The sequence below is a fragment of the Myotis nattereri genome, assembly GCF_964212035.1.
Source record: "Myotis nattereri genome assembly, chromosome: X".
NCBI lineage: Eukaryota > Metazoa > Chordata > Mammalia > Chiroptera > Vespertilionidae > Myotis > Myotis nattereri.
This window is the reverse complement of record NC_138078.1, coordinates 24,125,193-24,148,680: the sequence shown is the minus strand read 5'-3', so window position 1 is coordinate 24,148,680 and position 23,488 is coordinate 24,125,193. Positions and strand designations below refer to the sequence as shown.

The 23,488-nt window shown below is 36.6% G+C and overlaps 1 protein-coding gene across 2 annotated transcripts in view; it reads left to right on the top strand.

Annotated features, from left to right (window-relative positions):
• The window catches only part of DMD (dystrophin), a 2,781,977-nt gene that overhangs the window by 1,094,647 nt on the left and 1,663,842 nt on the right, over window positions 1-23,488 (top strand). For both annotated transcript variants that reach the window (XM_081115404.1, XM_081115406.1), the window contains 2 exons: window positions 9,698-9,886; window positions 10,790-10,971. In XM_081115404.1, coding sequence (XP_080971530.1) covers window positions 9,698-9,886; window positions 10,790-10,971 — 371 coding nt within the window. The remainder of the gene's footprint in view (window positions 1-9,697; window positions 9,887-10,789; window positions 10,972-23,488) is intronic.

The window sequence follows — 23,488 nt, the reverse complement described above, 5'->3', positions numbered from 1 at the left end:
TATTTTGTCCCACCATATATAACTCCTTAAATCTTTTTTTAGTATCTTTCCTAAATTATGGGGTGGCAGCTTATAGACCACCCTGCTTTTTGACTCTTTTACTTCAAGATGTAAGAAATGTTAGTACAATGAGAATAAAACTTGTCAAAATGTTTCACATCTTTTATTTTTATCAAATGCAAGGATCCCTTATGCACTCTTCTCAGGTCTCTGAACCCCAAGATGAAAAGCTTTAATTGTCAGTGGGATCCTGAAGTAGAAACTTGAAGCATGCTCAGTCTTGTTAGGAGCCAGTGATAAAACTGAAAAACTGCCCATTGTCTTTAGCTGACTCTCTACTTTCACCTTCTTGTCTACCTGCACCAAAAGGGCAGAGGACTCACTGTTTTGGTCTTTTATTACTTGCCTTGAGGCAGAGGTCAGAATTTGCAGCTGATAATGAAATCTACCCAGAGTGTTCCAGGGCTTAATATCATTAACATTTTCCTTACAAATGTCAACCTCTAAAGGCCTTAAAGAAAGGATCTCTTTCCTTGAAGACAATAGGGAGACAAACAATACAGAGCAAGGCAACAGGTACTATATACAAAAAGTGTGTGTTATATGCCATTGAATTGGCTCCAACTCATGCCAACCCTATGAATGAGTGATATCCACAATGTCCTTCCTCGGCAAACCTGCTCAGTTCCTATAGACCTGTGGTCAGCAAACTGCGGCTTGTGAGCCAAATGCGGCTCTTTGGCCCCTTGACTGTGGCTCTTCCTAAGCCTTAGGAGTACCCTAATTAACTTAATAACAATGTACCTACCTATATAGTTTAAGTTTAAAAAAATTGGCTCTCAAAAGAAATTTCAGTCGTTGTACCGTTGATATTTGGCTCTGTTGACTAATGAGTTTGCCGACCACTGCTATAGACTCATGGCTGTGGCTTCTTTTATGGAGTCAATCTGTCTCATATTTGGTCTTCATCTTTTCCTACTTCTGTTTTCCCTAGCATTATTATCTTTTCTAAAGATCCCTGCTTTGCACGGCTAGCATGGCTCAGTGGTTGTGTGTCGACCTATGAACCAGGAGGTCACAGTTCCATTCCAGGTCAGGGCACATGCGCGGGTTGTAGGTTCGATCCCCAGTGGGGGGCGTGCAGAAGGCAACTGATCAATGATTCTCTCTCATCATTGATGTTTCTATCTCTCTCTCCGTCTCTGAAATCAATGAAAATATTAAAAAAAGAAAAAGACCCCTGCTTTCTCACCGTGTGCTCGAAGTAGGCCAACTTTAATGTGATATGCTATTTCTGCTTTCTGCTCTGACATGGAAAGACCCAGTAACTTTGGTCTAATCCCCTTAGGAAAAAAAAGCCCAACTATTAACTTAAAGTATGGAAAATTGTTATCTGGCATATGTTAAGAGATTCATTAATCTATTCAGCAAATATCTGTTATGTTCTACTACATATCAGATATTGTATAGTGAACAAAATAAACAAAATCCTGCACTCATAGTCCACTATGAGCGTTTTTCTGAGGAATATGCCACACCACCTTTTCAAGAAGAAGGGAAGGAGACAAAAGCATGTACAATAAATGAAGGGAAAAAAAGAATTTATTGATATATGTGGAAGGGGATGGAAAATTCCAGTAGCTGATATACCTTAAGGAAGTGGAAATAACCATTATGTCTGGGGGGAAATTACCTACTTAACGCAAAAATGTGTTACTTATTTCAATTTTTTTGCTGTTAATCCTTACCCGATGATATTTTTTCCCATTGATTTTTTGACAGAGTGGAAGGAAGGGGGAGAGACAGAGAGAGAGAAAAACATCCATGTGAGAGAGACACATCAATTAGTTGCCTCCTGCACGTGCCCTGTCTGGGGCCCAGGAATTCCTGCCCTTGATCAGAATCAAACCTGTGGACCCTTCAGTCTGCGGTCCAATGCTCCAACCACTGAGAAAAACCAGCCAGGTCTAGTTGAATATTGTTTTACATCCTAGAATCTCAATAAAACCAAACACCCTTTTGTAGCTTCTACTTCTTATTTTGCTCTTCTATGTTGCACTAAATAAGAAGAGTGAGGCAATGGATGCAATTTCATAAAGGCTGAATGGGAGGGTTTTACTGAATGTTAATAGAAACTAAATGCATATGATCTGTGGGTCTCACAAGGACCCTCTAAGTTAATATCATCATATCCATTTTGAAGTGTGTACCAGGAGTCTGAGGTTAATAACTTTGCTCAACCACATACTGCTGTGTCATCTAGCTGCCTTTCTGTTGTCCCCTTATTTGAATGTGCTATCAGTATCTGTCTTACAAGGATCATTTTGAAGGTTACCTTTGAGTTCTGACTCACCAACATAATGAGGTTCCTAGGTATTTTTCTCAGTAGTTTCAAAAACCATTAACACTTTTAAAAATATTTTTTTATTGATTTCAGAGAGGAAGGGAGAGATAGAAACATCATTGATGAGAGAGAATCATTGATCAGCTGCCTCATGCGTGCCCCGCTCTGGGGATCGAGCCTGCAACCCGGGCAGGTTGAATTGAACTGTGACCTGGTTCATAGGTCCATGCTCAACCATTGAGTCACACTGGCTGGGCTCAAAACCATTAACTCTTAATTTGTGGAAATGAAGAGAAGAAAAATACACTTAAAAAGGCACATTTGATCAATTGAACTGTCCAAATGGAAATGGGCATGATCATCTTATTAACATTTTCTTTTAGCTTTCTTTAAATGGAACCATCTTATATAGTTGTTAATACTGAAGGATAAAAATATTATAGCTACACCAAAAATTCACCAGTCATGCATTAACTTAGACTCTATTTAAAAAAGTATGAGTATGACACATCTAAAGGAACTAAGTAATAAAATTCTCAAATGTTCTTGAAGCATTTATACATTCAAGAACAATAAAACTTTCTTTATCCAGGTTAAAACTTATATCACATTTTAAGGTTGAATTTGGGGAAGTTGCCAAAATAGATCAGTTTCAAATGAAATATAAAACTACTCAGTGACAGATTGTGCCCTCTGGAAACGTCCCAGCTATTTTTCTAAGAGCTTTGTGGTTTGCTGGTTTCACTACCTATATTTGTAACCATTTGATGACTTATCTCACTTTGAATTGCCAAAATCATGCTTCTAAAAATACACACAGCTCATTCAACTGTGTTTCCTCATAAAAATCATTAACCATTTCAATGAGCATTGGTCCCTAAATACAATCATTGCAGAGCATTTCTTGGAAACTAGAATGTGCTTATTAACACTTTATATGCATCAGTTTAAATGATCTTTTCAACAGTCCTTTGGAGACATATTTTTATTTATTTTTTTGTTTTATAGATGGGGAAACTGAGATGCGGACAGGTTAAATAACTTACCCAAGATTGGATATTTAGTGAACTGGGTTTTAAGACATATTTATGCATGGAATAATGTCAGTGGTATCGCTCTATATTTTTTATGACAGTTTCTATCACTAGAGATGACTTTCCAGACATTTGTACTGGACATTGCAGGACTAACACATACACTCATTTGTTTTCCCCAATTACTTTACTTTCCCCTCTCTACACTTACTTTGCCTTTTGCATCTGCTACATCTTCAGGAACATAGGTGAAAATAACTACCAATTATTCTGGAGAAGGGCAGTAATTAAGCCTCTGAAGTATGTGGATAATGTTGAATAAATGATAGTGCTCTTAATTGTGAAAACAACCAGGATTGTTTTGTCCATACATTTTTATGCTTACCTGAATCATTATTTGGCCAGTGTACTACGGAAATATATAAACTACTGTGATAAAGACAGAAATTAAAATAAGATCAAAGCATAGAAAAAAATAGTTTCAATTGATGATACTGGCTTCTCCAAGTTTCCTACCAAATTTCCTTTGATGCTAGTTCATATGCCTCAAGTTTAGGTGAAATATAAAGTACTATGTCAATGAAAACATATTTTGGGGGGCTGTAACCAAAAGCATAAGCTTCTCTATATATCTTTGTTTTTAAATTCTCTGTTAAAGGTGGATTTTTAAAAAATCGTTGAAAATGTACAATGATTTAAAAATGTTCAAAAATCATTTAAAAATGTACAAAAATGTAGAATTCAGGAAAATTTATTCTTTCATGGATTTACTGGCACTGAAATCCCAGAACCATTTCCTGTTTTGTATAATGAAGTACAAAAACAATTTTTCATCTTGACCCAGAACATATACATAGATATGTGTATATCTATGCATATCTGAAACAAAAATACTAATCCTTAATATACATGACAACATTGATATTTTTATCTAATTTAGTTAGTTATTTTAACATGTACATTGTTGATTTCTTTTTTACAATAAGTTTTTCTGACATAATTCCTACCTTCAGCAGGATATGAAAATCTGACTTCTTCAACATAAACATTTGGGTATTCTGGAGATGGTATGATGTGTACTGACTGACAAGAGCATAGGCTTATGGTTATTAGGCATGGATTTGAATCCTGACTTTGATTTCCTTTTTTAAATTGAGGTATAATTGACATATAATATATTAATTTCAGGTGTATAAGATAATTATTTGTTATTTGTATACACTGTAAAATTATCACCACAATAAGTCTAGTTACCATCCATCAGTATACATAGGCACATACTCTATTTAATTTTAACTGTGATACTTCTGGTCATGACCTACTGAAATGATTTCATGAATCATTTATGGATCATGACTTACAATTTGAAAAACAATGGTCTAGACCAGTGGTTGTCAACCTTTCTAATGCCGTGACCCTTTAATACAGTTCCTCATGTTGTGGTGAACCCCAACCATAAAATTATTTTCGTTGCTACTTCATAACCGTAATTTTGCTACTGTTATGAATCCTAATCTAAATATCTGATATGCAGGATGTATTTTCATTGTTACAAATTGAATATAATTAAAGCATAGTGATTAATCACAAAACAATATGTAATTATATATGTGTTTTCCGATGGTCTTAGGCGACCCCTGTGAAAGGGTCGTTCGACCCTCAAAGGGTTCGCGACCCACAGGTTGAGAACTGCTGGTCTAGACAAAGAAAGAATTACTCAGAGCCCAGTTGACAATTTTGACCATAATCATATGTATTTGTAGTTAAATTTATGTATGTAAACAATGATTAATTGAATTATGTATGTAATTTTACAGAGCTTATTCATGTTTAAATTTAACTTTAATATGGCTGTCTCTGTAAAGATTTTGTTTTATGAACATCATCATAAAAAACATTTAGATTCAGAATTTATGAGTACTTGACATCATGTCCTTGAGTATAGAGCTTTGCCTTTTAAGATTTTCTCCAAAAGTTCAAGCCTCTGTAAATATCAGTAAATCATAAAGCATTTACTTTTTAAATCTAGATTGTACAATGGTGAAATACAGTGTTGTACTCCTTGAATAATAGTGTTGTTTATAATTTATCATTTGGAGAAGATTATCTAAATTCAAGCATATTAATGATTTTTTTTAGAACTTTTAAATAGCAGCTAGGTTGAGGTTGAAATTTCAGAATGGTTGTATTTAATTGATGTTTGCTCTTAGAATTGTTGTGGTTCTTTTTTTTTTCTTTTTCCTACAGTAATTATCTGGCTCTTGAAATTTGGACAGTGACTTAAGACAGTAACCTTGGGGCAGATTGTGCTTCAAAATGGTTCTTATGTCTATGAGAGTCTAATAATAATTACAGCTTAACGTACTTTATTTGGGTCTTACACATGGTCAGGCATTCTGCCGAACACTTTAATTCTTTCCACAATCTTATTAGAGAAATATTATTGCTCCCATTTTATAAATGAGGAAACTAAGGCTTATGAAGGGGCTAAGCAACTTTCCCAGGGTGACAAGACTTCAGGTCTGAGTAAAAACTCAAACACTGACTGTTTGCTTCCATAGCCTTGGGTTTTGCAATTCCATTCTATCTACTGAGCATAATAAAACTCCTATAAACTCTCATGTGTAACCCAGAGAAAGCAAAATATCCAATATTAGATTGTACTTTTTTTCTACCTACACAGAGGACTGGCTGCACAATTTCTGTGCCTTAGTGAGAAATGAAACTCAGAACTCCTTGTTCAAACAGTAGGAAGGAAAGTGCTGTTCAAATTACTAAAATATAAAGCTGTTTTTTTATTTATTTCATGGTCTCTCTCTTGACTTTTCATGGAGATTTTTATTTGTTTATACTGAATAAAAATAATGTAAAGTATTAGCATGGCTTTTATTGCTCATTGTTATATTGTGCAGTTGCAGTTGTCAATACAAATTCATGAGCATTTAATTCATAAAGAATCATTGTTATCAGATAACTTGTATTTGTAGCTTGAGCTATGTATTTCAGTCTTAACATGGAAATAACATGCAATTAACTCAGCTGTTGCTATTTAACTTCTTGGTAGGTGTACATTCTACCAATATTCTTTACCTTCAGCTTCTTGATGAGTAAAGAAAGATTGAAAGGAAAAGGAAGTCTGGGTTGCCCTTTTTTTTGTCTTTTCTTTCCATGTTATCAGTTTTAGCATAAATGGTTGGCTAATATGAGAAAGAAATATGGGTGAGCAAGGATATGAGAGGGTTTCTTGGTTGGTTGTGTTTTCCTAGAATTGCCTTCTTTCTGGCTTTGAAGCAAGTTCTGTTTCAAATATAAAGCATGGCTTCTTGGGGCTGTTAGTGCCCTCACTCACTCATTCACTGATAACAACACACTTCCCTTGTACTTGCTTGAGTTGCACTAACTTCTCACCTATTGTGGGTCCCCCAGAATTCTGTCCTCATGGGACATAAAAATATGCAAATGGGGAATACACACATATTGCAGTTGTCTCCTCTGCTTATGGACTTTCCTTATAAAACCCAAGTTCAAAGACCAAACTGTTCAGAATTTTAAGTTGGCCATGTCAAGAAGCAGATAAAACAAGCATGGGGCCCTTCTGAGACTTGGGTACTGTGGAGCTGTTCAGGTTGCACAATCATGAAGCTGGTCCCATCTGCACATATCTCTCAGGCTGCCTTTTTTTGACTTTTCCCCTCTTAATGCTTACTTTGATATGTTCATTAATAATGTTTAGAATAGTATTTAGGGATGGGTAGAAGGGATATATACCATGCACTCATTATAACCCTTAAGACCTTCAGAAATTGTCTTGCCCATGGGAGGATCTTTGCAAATAACCCTCTTGGGGCACTTATGCTTTGTTGAAATATTAGAGTTGGGTGAGTTGGACTTATCAGTATGATGTATGTTTGGCACTTCCCTAGAAACAGAGAACATATCATTTGATGAAAATATCACACCAAATCCCACTATGTTTTGCCATCTTAAAGGACTTAATAGTTGGATAAATTTATAATGCAAAATTTTCAAAATCGATTGGCACATTTATCAGAAGAACATACTTGCGGATTATAATGAACAACATAAACTGATGAACAAAAACAGATCCGGAGACAGAGAAGCATCAATCAGATGCTCAAACCTCAGAGGGAAGGTAGGGGAGGGTGGGGTAAGGGGGAGGGATCAACCAGAAGGCTTGTATGCATGCATATAAGTATAACCAATGGACAGAGACAGCAGGGGGGTGAGGGCATATACGGGAGTGGGTAGGGGGCAATGGGGGGTTATGGACACATATGTAATACCTTAATCAATAAAAAAAATACAAATTAAGTTGTCCCTGGCAGCCGAGTAGGGTAAGACCCAGCATTGAGGGGAACTGGAAATTCAAGGTAGACATGCCAGGAGAGAACCATTATAAAAAAAGGATGTGTTTTCTCTAGTCAAGATTCTTAAATCCCCCAAGCAGCTTCTGCTTGTTTTACACTGCCTTTTGTTTCCTTTGCAAAACCCTGCTTTCAGGGCCCAAGGCTGGCTTGCTATATTTGGAGTATACAAAAGATTATTCATGAAATATTTCTCCAATATTTTTGCTTTACTTCTGTGACAATACTTTGCCTATGTTTCTTACCTCAGCAGGAAACCCTCTTGAATGTGGTCCTTCTCAGAATTTTTGAAGCCAAGCAACCAAAACATTCAGGCACATTGATAATTGCCCTAAAGTTATCCCAAGGGGGTCTCTCCTGTCACTTGGTAGTACTGGTCCCATCACTTCTGAACCTCTCCAACACACAGCTAGATTTATTTTATTATCAATCAAATAAATATTTTATTCTGGCAACTACCCTATTATGTATAGGTAATTCTCTTGATTTCTCCATTACTTGTGTGAAGTGGGAGGTGTGGACATGCATAGCACTCCAGAGGAATATTTTCTCACCAGAATTCTCTAATCTCCTTGCTTCTTCTTATGAACTTTTGATCTAGGTAGTGGATTAAGGGTTATAGAGCCAGCTCTATGGTCATCTTTCAGCAATTCCTTCTTTGGTGGCCTGGGTTTTCTTGTTTAGAAATATGGATACTTTGTACCTATGGTTCTCAGCCCTAGGATCCCAGCAAAAAATTTCAAGACAACTGTTGAGAATATCACTTAACTTCCTGCTATCTCAATTTGGAAGCAAGTACTTTATATTTTATTTTCCCTAAGGTAAAATCTTGCTATTTAAACCAAGGCCTTCAGGAAATAAAAGCTTAATTCCTAGAAGTCATTATACTGTTAGAAATTTCAAATGTGTAAATGAGGTATTTCTTTTTCAATTTTACCCCTCTCCTCCCACTTGTTTTCATACTGTTAAGTCTTCTGCTCTGTAAATTTTCAGAAATATTTCATTACCTTTCAACTTTGGGGAACAGATTTTGTTGTTGTTGTTGTTGTTTTTTTAAATGCCATTGCAAAAGTATATAAATGTAATACCAATAATGTATATGTAAAGCATTTAAAACAGTGGTTCTCAACCTGTGGGTTGCGAACAATGAAAAGACATCCTGTATATCAGATATTTATATTACGATTCATAACTGTAGCAAAATTACAGTTATGAAGTAGCAACGGAAATAATTTTATGGTTGGGGTCACCACAACATAAAGAACTGTATTAAAGGGTCGCAGCATTAAGAAGGTTGAGAACCAATGATTTAAAATATGAACTGAGATCTCACTCACTTGCGGATTATAATGAACAACATAAACTGATGAACAAAAACAGATCCAGAGACAGAGAAGCATCGATCAGATGCTCAAGCCTCAGAGGGAAGGTAGGGGAGGGTGGGGTAAGGGAGAGGGATCAACCAGAAGGCTTGTATGCATGCATATAAGCATAACCAATGGACAGAGAAAGCAGGGGGGTGAGGGCATATACGGGAGTGGGTGGGGGGCAATGAGGGGGTTATGGACACGTATGTAATACCTTAATCAAAAAAAATACAAACTGAAAAAAGTTACCTATGGATGAAAATTAATAGCATTTCAAATATAAAATGAAGAAATGATATACTAATCCATTCTTTATAGTAATCCAGAAGAACTTTAATAAAATATTAGTTCCAAGTGGATTTTGGGTAGCATTTGAAAATCTGCTTGTATATCTGTGAGGCTGTTAAAATATAGGCTTGCTATTGTGTGTGTCTTCTGTTCATGTATCTGATAATGCATGTGGACATTTCTAGCATCTTAAATATTTCATTCATTTTACCATTTAATGTACTGGAACAGTCTGCAAAAATACTAATTGTATAACACTCAATTTATTTTATCGTTCAGCATTTGGAAGCTCCTGAAGACAAGTCATTTGGTGGTTCATTGATGGGGATGGAAGTAAACCTGGACAGTTACCAAACAGCTCTAGAGGAAGTACTCTCGTGGCTTCTTTCAGCCGAGGACACATTAAAAGCACAAGGAGAGATTTCTAAAGATGTAGAGGAAGTGAAAGAACAATTTCATACTCATGAGGTAAAGCAAAACATTGATTTATGATACAAAGCACATGATTTATCATAATGGCAAGTCTCTTTATATCAATCACTGTATAAGATCCTGGTATTTTTAGAATTTAGATTTGTTTACTTTTTCCTTCAATTTTATTTTGTACTAGAGGCCCGGTGCTTGAATTCGTGCACTGCTGGGGTCCTGTTGGGATCCCAGCAGCAAGCTAACCTACTGGTTGGAGCGTCTGCCCCCTGGTGGTCAGTACGCATCATAGTGACTGGTTGAGCAGTCAACTGAAAGGTCGGACACTTAGCATATTACGCTTTTATTATATAGGATTGGTTTTAGGTGTAAGTGGACAGGCAATCACATCCTTTCTTTGCTAATTTAGTTTTTATTTTGGAACGCAAAAAAATGTTCATGTTCTTGGGATTCCAACAGCCAGCATTTCAAGGTCTGACTTGGAAAACAATACTTGAAGGTGCTGAGATCTGATTTTGCAATGACTCACACAATAATATGAAAGCCCAGTTCCCTTCTCTTGGGTCAAGACAATGTTGAGCTATAACTTACACTCCAGAGTACCTGGGCGGTATCACTGCCCAGAGTAGGAAACATTTTCTGAGTTGACATACTTACTGGCCTGCCTCTCCTTCCCTGTTCTGTTTCTTCAGCAGGTCTCCTCTGGGAGCTCTTCCTAAATAAATCACTTGCATACAAACCATAATCTGAGGGTTTGCTTCTGGTGACCTAAGCTAATTATTTTCTTTAGTCATGTTAAAAACAGTATTGGATGTCCTTGAATAAAAATTAAAATGCTTTTACTGGGAATATATTTTAAAAGGGCTGTACATGTAGAAAAGAAATCAAAACCATAATGATTTACCTAAAGTGATAATCACTGCTGTCAACATCTTTCCTTGTCAGGGGTACATGATGGACTTGACGTCCCATCAGGGACGGGTTGGTAATGTCCTCCAGTTGGGAAGTCAACTGCTTCGGACAGGGACATTAACAGAGGATGAAGAAACTGAAGTACAAGAACAAATGAATCTCCTAAATTCAAGATGGGAATGCCTCAGGGTAGCTAGCATGGAAAAGCAAAGCAAGTAAGTGTTTCTAATTTCTAAAAAAAAGCATGTTTGGAGTGTTGCTATTAGTTTTTATATGTTTTTATTGATTTCAGAGAGAGGAAGGGAGAGAGAGGGAGGGATAGAAACATCAATGGTGAGAAGAGAATCATTGATTGGCTGCCTCCTGCACTCCCCACATTGGGAATCAAACCACAATCCAGGCATGTACCCTGACTGGGAATCTAACCCTGACCTCCTGGTTCATGGATTGCCACTCAAACACTGAGCCAGGCCAGCTGGGCTTGATGAAGTTTCTTGTTTATATCATGAGTCTCAGTTTGTTCCTGAAGCATACAGAGTTCTTTCTTAGGGGACATTTTGGGTGGATTTTCAATTTACATTTTCACTTCTGTAATGGAAGTGGAGATGTTGGATAGAAGGACTAGTTTCTGCAGAACTATGTTTTAAAGTTGCCAAATTATTCTCATAGTTAATATTTTCCAAGTTGTCTCCAAATATTAAAATGTAATTATTGAAAGCATAGGAGTATACACAGGAAACCATGTTCAGGCATCCTCAGATATTGCAGGCTTGGTTCCAGACCACTGAGATAAAGTGAGTATAGCAATGAAGCCACTTGCAAATTTTTTGGTGGAGGGTCTGTGGGTCTTGCCTTCAGTTTATAAAAAAAAAAAAAAGCTAGATCTTTGACACACAATAAAGTGAAGCACCATAAAATGAGGTGTGCCTGTACATAGAACCACCTATTAGGTACAGTTGATAGGAAACTTCTCTTCAGAAGGAAAAGCCCTCAAAAATATTAAATAGAGCCCAGATGGTGTTTCTCAGTGGTTGAGCATCCACCCATGCATGCACCAAGAAGTCGTTGGTTTGATTCCCGGTCAGAGCACATGCCTAGGTTATAGGCTCAATCCCAAGTAGGGGGATATGCAGGAGGCAGCTGATCAATATTAATGCTTCTCTCTCATCGATGTGTCTATCTCTCTCTCCCTCTCCCTTCCTCTCTCTCTAAAATGAATAAAAGTATTAAATAGTTTTTCATATGTTTATGGAAATCTTGTTGAAAAAAGTTTCTTATCTATGTTTGGAAATTCTTATTCAAGTACTGTATGGTTCTGAAATATTTTAAGAACTAGAGGCCTGGTGCATGGATTCGTGCACATCAAAAGGAAATTAATTAGAATAAATATTTTAGAGGCCAGGGAGGGACTACAGGAGGTTGGCTCCAGGGCATGTCCGGCCCATCTTGCCCAGTCCTGATCAGCCAGACCCCAGCAGCAAGCTAACCTACTGGTTGGAGCATCTGCCCCCTGGTGGTCAGTGCATGTCATAGCAACTAGTCAAAAGGTCAAATGAATGGTTGGACACTTAGAATATTAGGTTTTTATTATATAGGGTAGGGTATGTTGACTTGGAGCCCTAGCCAGTTTGGTTCAGTGGATAGAGCGTCAGCCTGCACACCAAATGGTCCCAGGTTTGATTCTGGTCAAGGGCACATACCTTGGTTGCAGGCTTCTTCCTGGCCTGGACCCTGGTTGAGGCTCGTGCAGGAGGCAACCGATCCATGTGTTTCTCTCACATCAATGTTTCTGTCTTTCCTTCTCTCTTCCACTCTCTCTAAAAATCAATGGAAAAATATCCTCAGGTGAAGATAAAAAAAAAATAGAATATGTTGACTTGGAGACATTTCTGAAAATGGCATGTTTCTTATAAAGGTAACAAGTAGATTCCATTATTCCTGATGTGTTGCTCTGATTTACATTGTTAGGTGTGTGTATTCATGTAGAACCTATCAAGACAAGATAGATTTATTTTTAAATGAAAAGAAATGAAGTGCCAACTGTGGATTTGAATACATTAAGCTAAAGAAATTGTCCAAGCGCCTTAAGTTTACTTAGCTATTATTTATAAAGATTAAAAGCTTTAAAACAGGACTAAAGAAACTTATTAGATATGCTGGCAGGATTACAATTCCAGTACTAAATTATAGTGTGACAATAGGGAGGGGGAATATACATTTTTGAGCTCATATATTTTGAAAAAATAAGAGAGGCATAGATAAGCTAGAATTTTCATAAATACTGGTATTTTATCATCATAAATCATAAAATATAGAGCCGCCTGCTTGTGGTCATATGCCAACATTCTTAAGTTTACACTTCCGTTTGCACTGATCTATTCAACTTCAAGCAAACTCAGACAAAATCTGAAAGTCTAAAATTCGCCCTCCTCCTTTCCTGCCTTCCCCACAGTGGCACCACTGTCTTCTCTGTGCATTCTATTTTCCCACCTTCTTCTGCAGGCTAAGTACCCACCCACCCTTGTTCCTCACTCTTTTTTTTTTTTTCAATAGGTCTAACAATGCGGCATTAATTATTCATAGTAGTCAATTAATTAATTCCAATTGGAAACTGAATTGCAAGAAAAGGTGAATTGTGAGAGTAGACACAACATATACACATACATAAAATGGTAATATCATTACTTTGCTAGGCTTGACATACAAAAACTGTTTCTTTCTAGGGAAGATTTGGAGGCTTTGGTTAGTGTTTAAGCTGTTTTTGTGTGTTTTTTTGTTTTTGAATGATTGTGTAGAGGGCAAGGGCAGCCTTTTAGCTGGCATAGCTTTTGATAAAACCTAGAGTTTTAAAAATGAGATGCAGCCCATCCGTGTGGCTCAGTAGTTGAGTATCGACCTATGAACCAGGAGGTCATGGTTCAATTCCCAGTCAGGGCATATGCCCAGGTTGCCAGCTTGATCTCCAGTGTGTGGCATGCAGGAGGCAGCCAATCGATAAATTTCTCTCATCATTGATTTTTCTATCTCTCTCTCCCTCTCCTTTCCTCTCTGAAATCAATAAAAATATGTTTAAAAATAAATAAATAAAAATGAGACATGAATATGGAGCCACTTGTAGCCCATAATTTTTTCTGGACAATTAGTTGAAACACACACAGTATTATTTAAGCAAAGCATATTGAGAAATCTCTTGTGAGCTTATAAATAACAGTATTCTATAGCGCTTTTACTAACTTTGCATTCATGCATAAAAACTATTAAACTCTAAATGAGATAAGCCATTAAGAAAACTGTGCTGGACTTGATTCTTGTTAGATTTAGTTAGAGGAAACAAAAAGCTGATTATGACAATAGGATTTTGTCAGTATTTTAAAATTAATAATTCTAGGTTTTATTTAATACTTTGAAAATTACCTATTCAGTTTTTATTATCATGGACATGTTCATCAGCTTCTATTTGGAGCATAACTTGTTGTTTCCAAACTTATGATTACTTTGGAGTAGGAAGGCCTAATAAATTGCTAGTAAACAAAAATGGATTAGTCCACACCTCTCATCTCTCTCTTCCAAAGATAGGATGTGGATATACCTAGTCAGAAGCCAGCATCCCTGCCTAAGTGTAGACTTAGTGATGAGAGGAATAATAATTAAGCTTTGTCTAGTTGTAGGAAATATAACCAAAGCCATGTTAGAGCTCTTAAGTTGCTATCTTATAACAAAAGTAAAATAAATTGGTTGGATATACAGATAAGCTTATAACTAAACTCTTTGAGTATTTACACTTGACAATTATAAGTATTATCTGCCAACATATTTGCCAACAATAACTCAATTATATTTGATATATATTCCTTGTGATATATATCTTTATATATCACGATATATAATACTACATATAACATTATATATCTACTCACACACACACTATAAAAATAACAAAAACAATGCTAGATAGGAATAAGTTTTCTGAAGAACTTAAAAGGTATTGTGAAAGAGAGTATTTGAGGGACTACTTTTTGACTTTTGTGATTCAGGAATGTTATTTCTGAGATGGAACCATTTAATTTGAAATTTCAGTGATAAGAAGGAGCCAACATTTGTAGATCAGGAAGAAGTATATTTCAGACAGGGGGAACAGCCAATGCAAAGAACCCAAAATATGGACCATTTGGCTTGTTAGAGTAACCAAAAGGCCAGGCCAGCATGAATGGAGAATTATATCAGGGAGAAATAGAGAGCTGCGATATGAGATGTGCTTGAAATATATTGAGGGGTCTTGTCCTGTATGGCATTGTCAATCAATGTCATACAGGATAAAAGACAAGGGTTTTGAGTTCTAGCATAAGTGCAAGAAAAAGCCATCAGCAGTTTTAGGTAGGGGAGGGACAGGTAAAGAAAATACCAGTAATGCCACTGAAAGAAGACAATACAGTATAATAGCCCAGGTAAAAGATGCTAGTGTCTAATGCCAGGTGGTAGTTGTGATAATATGTGCATTCTACTGTCTTACCTGCAGACGTTCCTTTTACAGGTTGCATCTAGGGCAGCGGTTGCCAACCTTTCGGACCTCCTGGGCCACCAGTGGTCTAAAGACCACCGGTTGGCAACCGCTGCTCCAAAGGTTTCCTTAAATTAGTGGTCGGAATGTTTTAGACCTCATGGACCACCAGTGGTTGGCGACTGCTGATCTAGAGAATACTATTTAGCCTAGAAACTATAAACAATTATCAAACACTAAACAAGAAATTTGAAAAACAGAGAGGTAATAACATGCTCTCATTTTCACCGTGTGCTAAATCTGCTCTAATTTGCCTAAGGAATAGGTCCCACTTTCTCACTCAGTTATTCATGTGAACTGGTCAACACACTTTCCCTCTGTGATCCTCAGTATCTGCTTTAGGAAACAGTAGCAGCTCCACATGGCTGGCAAACTTCTGCAGTGGTTCTCAACCTTCCAAATGCTGCGACACTTTAATACAGTTCCTCATGTTGTGGTGACCCCCAACCATAAAATTATTTTCATTGCTACTTCATAACTGTAATTTTGCTACTGTTATGAATCATAATGTAATTAATGTAAATATCTGCTATGCAGGATGTATTTTCATTGTTCGCGACCCACAGGTTGAGAACCGCTGCTAAAGATACTGGCTAAGATGAAGTATGAAAAAGTAGTTTGTAAGAGCAACATTATTACAAAAATGTAAAGATCATTATTATAAATAACATGACTAGCCATGGTTTTTAAAAATACACATAATTTGCCTTCTCTATATTTTTACTCCCTTTTCCCCTCCAGCCTGTTCCAATTGCCCTACTCATTTGCGTGTGTGTGCGCACGTGCAAAGGTTATATTTGCAGATGTTTTCTATGGGGATAGGGAAACTAGAGTATGGTGACTAAAGTTACATTTAAAGTTATAATTTTTCACTCTGGGGTTGTAAACGCCAATGCGCCCAATGCAGGAGCACCCAAATACATTAAACACACACACACACACACAAAACAAACAAACAAACAAAAAACCTCCTGGAAGAAATCAAGGGAGAGATCAACAAAAATACAATCATAGTAGGAGATTTTAATACCCCACTGATATCACTGGATAAATCCTCTAGACAAAAAAACCAGCAAAGAAACTGCAATCCTAATTGACTCACTACATCAGATGGACTTAATTGACATCTTTAGAACATTTCACCCCAAAGCCATGGAATGTACATTCTCCTCAAGTGTACATGGGATATTTTCAAAGATAGACCACATATTGGGTCACAGGCAAAGTCTCTCCAAATTCAAGAAAATTGAAATCACACCAAGCACCTTCTCAGACCACAATGGCATGATATTAGAAATAAGCTACAAGAAAAACAATAAAAAATTCAAACATTTGGAAGCTGAATAGCATGCTATTAAACAATGATTGGGTTACCAAAGAGATCAAAGATGATATTAAAAACATCCTGGAAATGAATGACAATGAAAACACAACAATCCAAAAATCTATGGGACACACTGAAAGCAGTCATGAGAGGGAAGTTTATAGCTCTCCGGGCCTATCTCATAAACCAAGAAAAAATTCTAATAAATCATCTAACTCTACAATGTAAAGAATTGGGAAGAGAGAAAAAAGAAAAGCCCAGAGTGAACAGAAGGAAGGGGATAATAAAGATCAGAGTAGAAATAAATGACATAGAGACCAAAAAAAAAAAAAAAAAAAATCAATGAAACCAAGAACTGGTTCTTTGAAAGGATAAGGACTATGGATGAACCTCTAGCCAGGCTCACCAAGAAGGAAAGAGAGAGGGCCCAAACAAAAAAAAAATCAGAAATGAAAGAGGCAAAATAACAACAGAACCCCACAGAAATACAAAGGATTAAAAAAATACTATGAACAACTCTATTCCAAAAAACTAGATAACCTAGAGGAAATGGACATATTCCTAGAAAAATACAACCTTCTGAAACTCAATCAGGAAGAATCTAAAAATCTCAATACTGAGAAAGAACTCTCTAAAAATTCATCTGGAATAAAAAAAAAGACCCCAAATACCTGCAGCAATCCCGAGAAAGAAGAACAAAGTAGGATGGATCTCAATACCAGATATCAAGCTGTATTACAAAGCCACTGTTCTCAAAACAGCCTGGTACAGGCCAATAATGATGGAGGAAATTGAAGCAGTCATCAAAAAGCTTCCAGCAAACAAAAACCTGGGGCCAGATGGCTGCAAAGGGGAGTTATACCAAACATTCAAAGAAGAACTAAAGCCTATTCTCCTCAGACTGTTCCAAAAAATTCAAGAGGAAGGAACACTTCCAGGCTCATTCTATGAAGCCAGCATTACACTAATACCAAAACCAGATAAAGAAAACACAATGAAAGAGAATTATAGGCCAGTATCCTTCATAAACATAGATGCCAAAATCCTCAACAAAATTTCAGCAAATCAGAACCAGCAATACATCAGAAAGATCAGACACCATGACCAAGTAGGATTTATCTCAGGCATGCAAGGATGGTACAATATCCACAAATCAATAAACATGATATATCACATAAACAAGTTGAGAGAAAAAAATCACATAGTCATATCAATTGATGCAGAGAAAGCATTTGACAAAATCCAATACACGTTCTTGATAAAAACCCTCTGCAAAATGGGAATAGAGGGATCATACCTCAACATAATAAAAGCCTTATATGACAAACCTACAGCCAGCATCATACTCAATGGGCAAAAACTAAAACCATTTCACCTAAGAACAGGAAGGAGACAGGGATGACCACTTTGACCACTCCTATTCGACATAGTACTGAAAGTGTTAGCCATAGGAATTAGACAAGAAGAAGAACTAAAAGGTATCAAAATTTGAAAAGAGACATAAAACTGTCATCATTTGTAGTCTAGAGGCCTGATGCACGAAGATTCATGCAAGAATGGGCCTTCCTTCCCCTGGCTGCCAGCACCGCCTTCACTCTGGCTGGAGCCACCTTTCCACCTTCGTTCTGGCCCAGAGCTGCTTTCCCATGCTGCCAGGAGGCCTGGCACTTGTGTATGCAAATTAACCCACCATCTTTGTTGGGTTGATTTGCATACTCCTGAGTGGCTGGTGGGCATAGTGAAGGTACAGTCAATTTGCATCTTTCTCTTTTATTAATGTAGATGACATGATACTGTACATAGAAAACCCTAAAGACTCCATCAAAAAATTATTAGACCTAATAAACAAATTCAGCAATGTAGCAGGATACAAAGTTAACACCAAGAAATCGATGACATTTTTATATACCAATAGTGAACTTAAAGAAAGAGAGGTTAAAAAAAACAACAATCCTATTTACCATCACACCAAAAAAATTAAGATACCTAGGAACAAACTTAACTAAGGAGGTAAAAGACCTGTACTTAGAAAACTACATGACACTGCAAAAAGAGATAGAGGAAGACATAAACCGATGAAAGAAAAGGCCATGTTCATGGATTGGTAGAATAAACATCACTAAAATGTCTATACTACCCAAAGCAATCTATAGATTCAATGCACTCCCCATTAATACCAATGGCATATTTCACAGACTGAGAAAGAACTCTCAAAAAATTCATCTGGAATAAAAAAAGACCCCGAATACCTGCAGCAATCCTGAGAAAGAAGAACAAAGTAGGAGGGATCTCAATACCAGATATAAAGCTATATTACAAAACCACTGTTTTCAAAACAGCCTGGTACTGGCACAAGAACAGACATATAGACCAGTGGAAGAGAACAGAGAACCCAGAGATTGACCCAAGCCATTATGCTCAGTTAATATTTGACCAAGGAGGCAAGAATATACAGTGGAGTCAAGACAGTCTCTTCAATAAATGGTATTGGGGATATTGGACAAACACTTGACAAAAAATTTGAAACTAGACCACCAACTTACACTATACACAAAATTAAATTCAAAATGGATAAAGGGCTTAAATGGAAGATGGGAAATCATAAAAATCTTAGAAGCCATAGGCAGCAAAATAGCAGACATATGTCGTAGCACTAGCTTTAACGATACAGCTCCTATAGCAATGGAAACTAAGGAGAAAAACAAATGGGACTACATCAAAATAAAAATCTTCTGTACAGCAAAAGAAACCATCAACAAAATAACAAGAAAGCCCACTGCAGAGGAAAACATATTTGTCAATGTTATCACGGATAAGGGTTTAATCTCCAACATTTACAGGGAACTCATACAACTTAACAAAAGGAAGATAAACAACCCAGTCAAAAAATGGGCAACGGACCTAATTAGATACTTTTTGAAAAAGAACGTAAGGCCAAGAGATATATGAAAGCATGCTGAAAGTCACTGATCACCTGAAAGATGCAAATCAAAATGACAATGAGGCACCATGTCACACCTGCCAGGATAGCTATCATCAACAAATCAACAAATGACAAGTGCTGGTGAGGCTGGGGAGAAAGAAGAACCCTCGTGCACTGTTGTTGGGAACGCAGACTGGTGTAGCCACTGTGGAGAACAGTATGGGGTTTCCTCAAAAAATTAAAAATGGAACTCCCATTTGACCCACTGATCCCACTTCTAGGAATATATCCCAAGAAACTAGAAACACCAATCAGAAAGGATATATGCACACCTATGTTCATAGCATCACAATTCACCATAGCTAAGATTTGGAATCAGCCTACTTAGCAGATGAGTGGATTAACAAACTGTGGTACATCTACACAATGGAATACTATGCTGTGGTAAAAAGAAGGAATTCTTATCATTTGCAACAGCATGGATGTAACAGGGAGCATTATGCTAAGCGAAATAAGCCAGTCAGAGAAAGATAAATATCACATGATCTCACTCATGTGGAATATAATGAACAACATAAACTGATGAACAAAAACAGATCCAGAGACAGAGAAGCATCGATCAGACCATCAAACCTCAGAGGGAAGGTAGAGGAGGGTGGAGAGAAGGGGGAGAGATCAATCAAATGACTTGTATGCATGCATATAAGCCTAACCAATATACACAGACACAAGGGGGTGAGGGTATGAGTAGAGGGTGGGGGGGAAATGGGGGGATGAGGACACATATGTAATACCTTAATCAATAAAAAAATAAAGTTATAATTTTTCTATTGAAACATTTAAAATATGCTTGCAAAGAAATATAAGTAACAAAATAAACATGATGATGCTTCTCCTTCCTTCCTTCTATTCTCCTTTGATTCTTATTAATTTCTTTCCTCTCCAATTCTGGTATCTTCATGAATGTGAACTGATGATGAAGTAAAAGCTAATATAATAAAGAAGTTTGTAAGATATCTCTAGCCACAAAGTACTTTAGCAGAAACATGTGGCTGTTGGTCTATTACAACTCGTTTACAATGTTTATGAAATTGAAATGAAAGAACTAAATGCCCCTGATTGCATAATTAGAATACAATAATTAGAACAAGACAATGTTGACATGTTTGTGTTCAAAACCTTAAGATGAGTAGGCAAAAATGATTTTTGTTTTGTTTCATGTTATGCTGCAAAATAGCCTTCAGGGTGTGGGAGGTGACAGAGAAAGAAAAAGACAACACTTTCAACTATGAAAGTGTAAGAATACAACTGGCATAGGGACAACAGAAGAGAGTCTTCTCTATGAATAAACTCATTAATTTGATTGAAAAATATAACCTCCAGAGAGCAAAAGAGATTTACTGATACTTCTACAGAGACATACAGATAAGCAGAGCAAGTTCCATCGACTTTTGTGGTAATTACGGTTAGGACATGCAGGGGGAAACTGAAACCTTTGTGATGGCAAAAGAAAAAAATGAAATCAAGTCAGTGAGGAGGCCAACTGAAGTTATGTTCTGGTTTCTATCAGCAGGAGGAGGGATATAAATAGTGTCTTGGTGAAAATAGAAGCTATCACATGGGAAATAATTGTGAATTACCATCAACACTTTGGAGAGAAGAATTTGTCCAACAAATCTGACTCATCTTTTTTTTTTTTTTAAATGTCTGTTCCAATCTTGAAATGAGATAACATATGTGAGAATGATTAGAGCACAGTGAGGTACTGAACAAATGGGTGGGTTGTTTTGTCCTGGGGAAGTGACAAACATATTGCATATGTGAATATATGAATGAGTGGATGAACAAATGTATTAATTTCCTTAGGTTGTTCCTCAAATGAATTTGTCGAAATAAACATTTTAACAATATAATCTCAAACTCTTACTTTTGATTTTATATTATAGTTTAATTCATGTTTTAATTTTTCCAATGATGTTAAAAATAGAATTGCTTGTAGATTAAGATGCTTCAAGGACCAGCAACAGCAACATCACCCGAGGATTTGTTGAAAATGCACAATCTTGGTCTTCACTCTTATCTACAGAATCAGAATCTGCAATTTAATAAGAGCCCAGCTGATTGCTAAAAGCACATTAAAGTTTCAGAAGCACTGATATAGTTGACATAATTATATTAAAATTATAAATCCATACTCCTTTGTAGAGCCCTATTTTCAATATCTTCTTTCTCTATTTTTCTATCCACTGAGATGGGCCAAACATTTTAACTGCTTTCTTAGAAGCTCCAAAGATGGTGCTAGTGATGTCTCATTCAGTCCTCAAATGTTGATGTAATCTCTCATGGGTGATTAATGGGATAGCAAGATTGTTATGCAAGAATATATAATAGAGACAATATGAGAGTACTGACAATTAATTACTGACCTAATAAGCAGTGCTTATTAACCTATAGAAATTTGATCAGGTTCAAATGGGTATGGTTGGCCATGACAGTTTTTTTTTCCTGTAAATACGCACTAAGCATGTGGGCACTCTGTTCCAATAATATAAAATATATGACTCATAGCTTAAATTATAAACAGAAAAGCCAAATTTCCATGATTCATAGAAATGAGAGTAGTAAGTAGCATTTCTTTTGGAACTGTGCCTTTTCACAAAGGTAAATAATGATAGTTACAAAATTAAGTTTAATAATGCATTCATCCTTCTAACAGTTCTTCTCTACTATGTTCCCAGTACTGTTTTAGATACCAGGAAAATAATCGTGAACAGACTAACTCCCTCTCTTATTGAACTTGCATTCTGAGTCGGGCGTGGAGGGGAGACAGACATGTATATCATCAGATGACATTAAATGATAAAAAGGCAGGGAATAGATTTAGAAAAGCAAATGTGTGTATTATTGTGGTTAGCAAAGGCCTCTCTGAAGGAGAGTCCTAAATGAAGAGAGAAAACAGCCATGCATGTAGTTGTGGCAAGGGATAGCAAATACGAAGGTCCTGAGGTGGGAAAGATCCAAAAACTGCTACTTTCATATTTGAGAAACAGTGTGACCAATCTGACAAGAGGTAAGATAATGACATTTGAATTTATGACTAAAAAATGATTCAAATAAAATTAATAGGCTGGTTTAATGGGAGCATATTTAATAAAAGTTGACATTTTTATAATCTTAATTCTGATATTTCTGACTGGGAAAATGGTTGCATTTTTACTATGTCTTCCTATGTTTGATTGATCATTAAGTGATGCCATTTATTCATTCAAGAAATATTTACCATGTTTGAGTCTAGTACAGGGGTGGGCAAACTTTTTGACTCGAGGGTCACAATGGGTTCTTAAACTGGACCGGAGGGCCGGAACAAAAGCATGGATGGAGTGTTTGTGTGAACTAATATAAATTCAAAGTAAACATCATTACATAAAAGGGTACGGTCTTTTTTTGTTTTGTTTTTTAGTTTTATTCATTTTAAATGGGCCGGATCCGGCCCGCAGGCTGTAGTTTGCCCACAGCTGGTCTAGTATGTGCCAGAAACTGTGCCAGAGGTCATATAATGACATAATGAAGTTGAGAGTGAGCTTTTATTGCCATATGAATGAATATACATTTCAGAGTGTCAACAGTCCGCATTCATACTAGAAACAATTTAAACAGTCTTCCAATCACTATATTTAATAGTTGTCCTTGGTTTGTGATGACCTCTGTGAGTTTCTTTATCTGCTTTATAAGTATTTAGTCAGAAAGACTGAATTGAGGGTTAACATAATGTATTGAATCTTTTGCATCCACCTATGCAGCTTCTTTATTATGTTACTACTAGAGGCCTGGTGCATGAAATATGTGCATGGGGGGGGGGGGCGCCCCTCAGCCTGGCCTGCACCCTCTTGCAATCTAGGACCTCTCAGGGAATGTCTGACTGCTGGT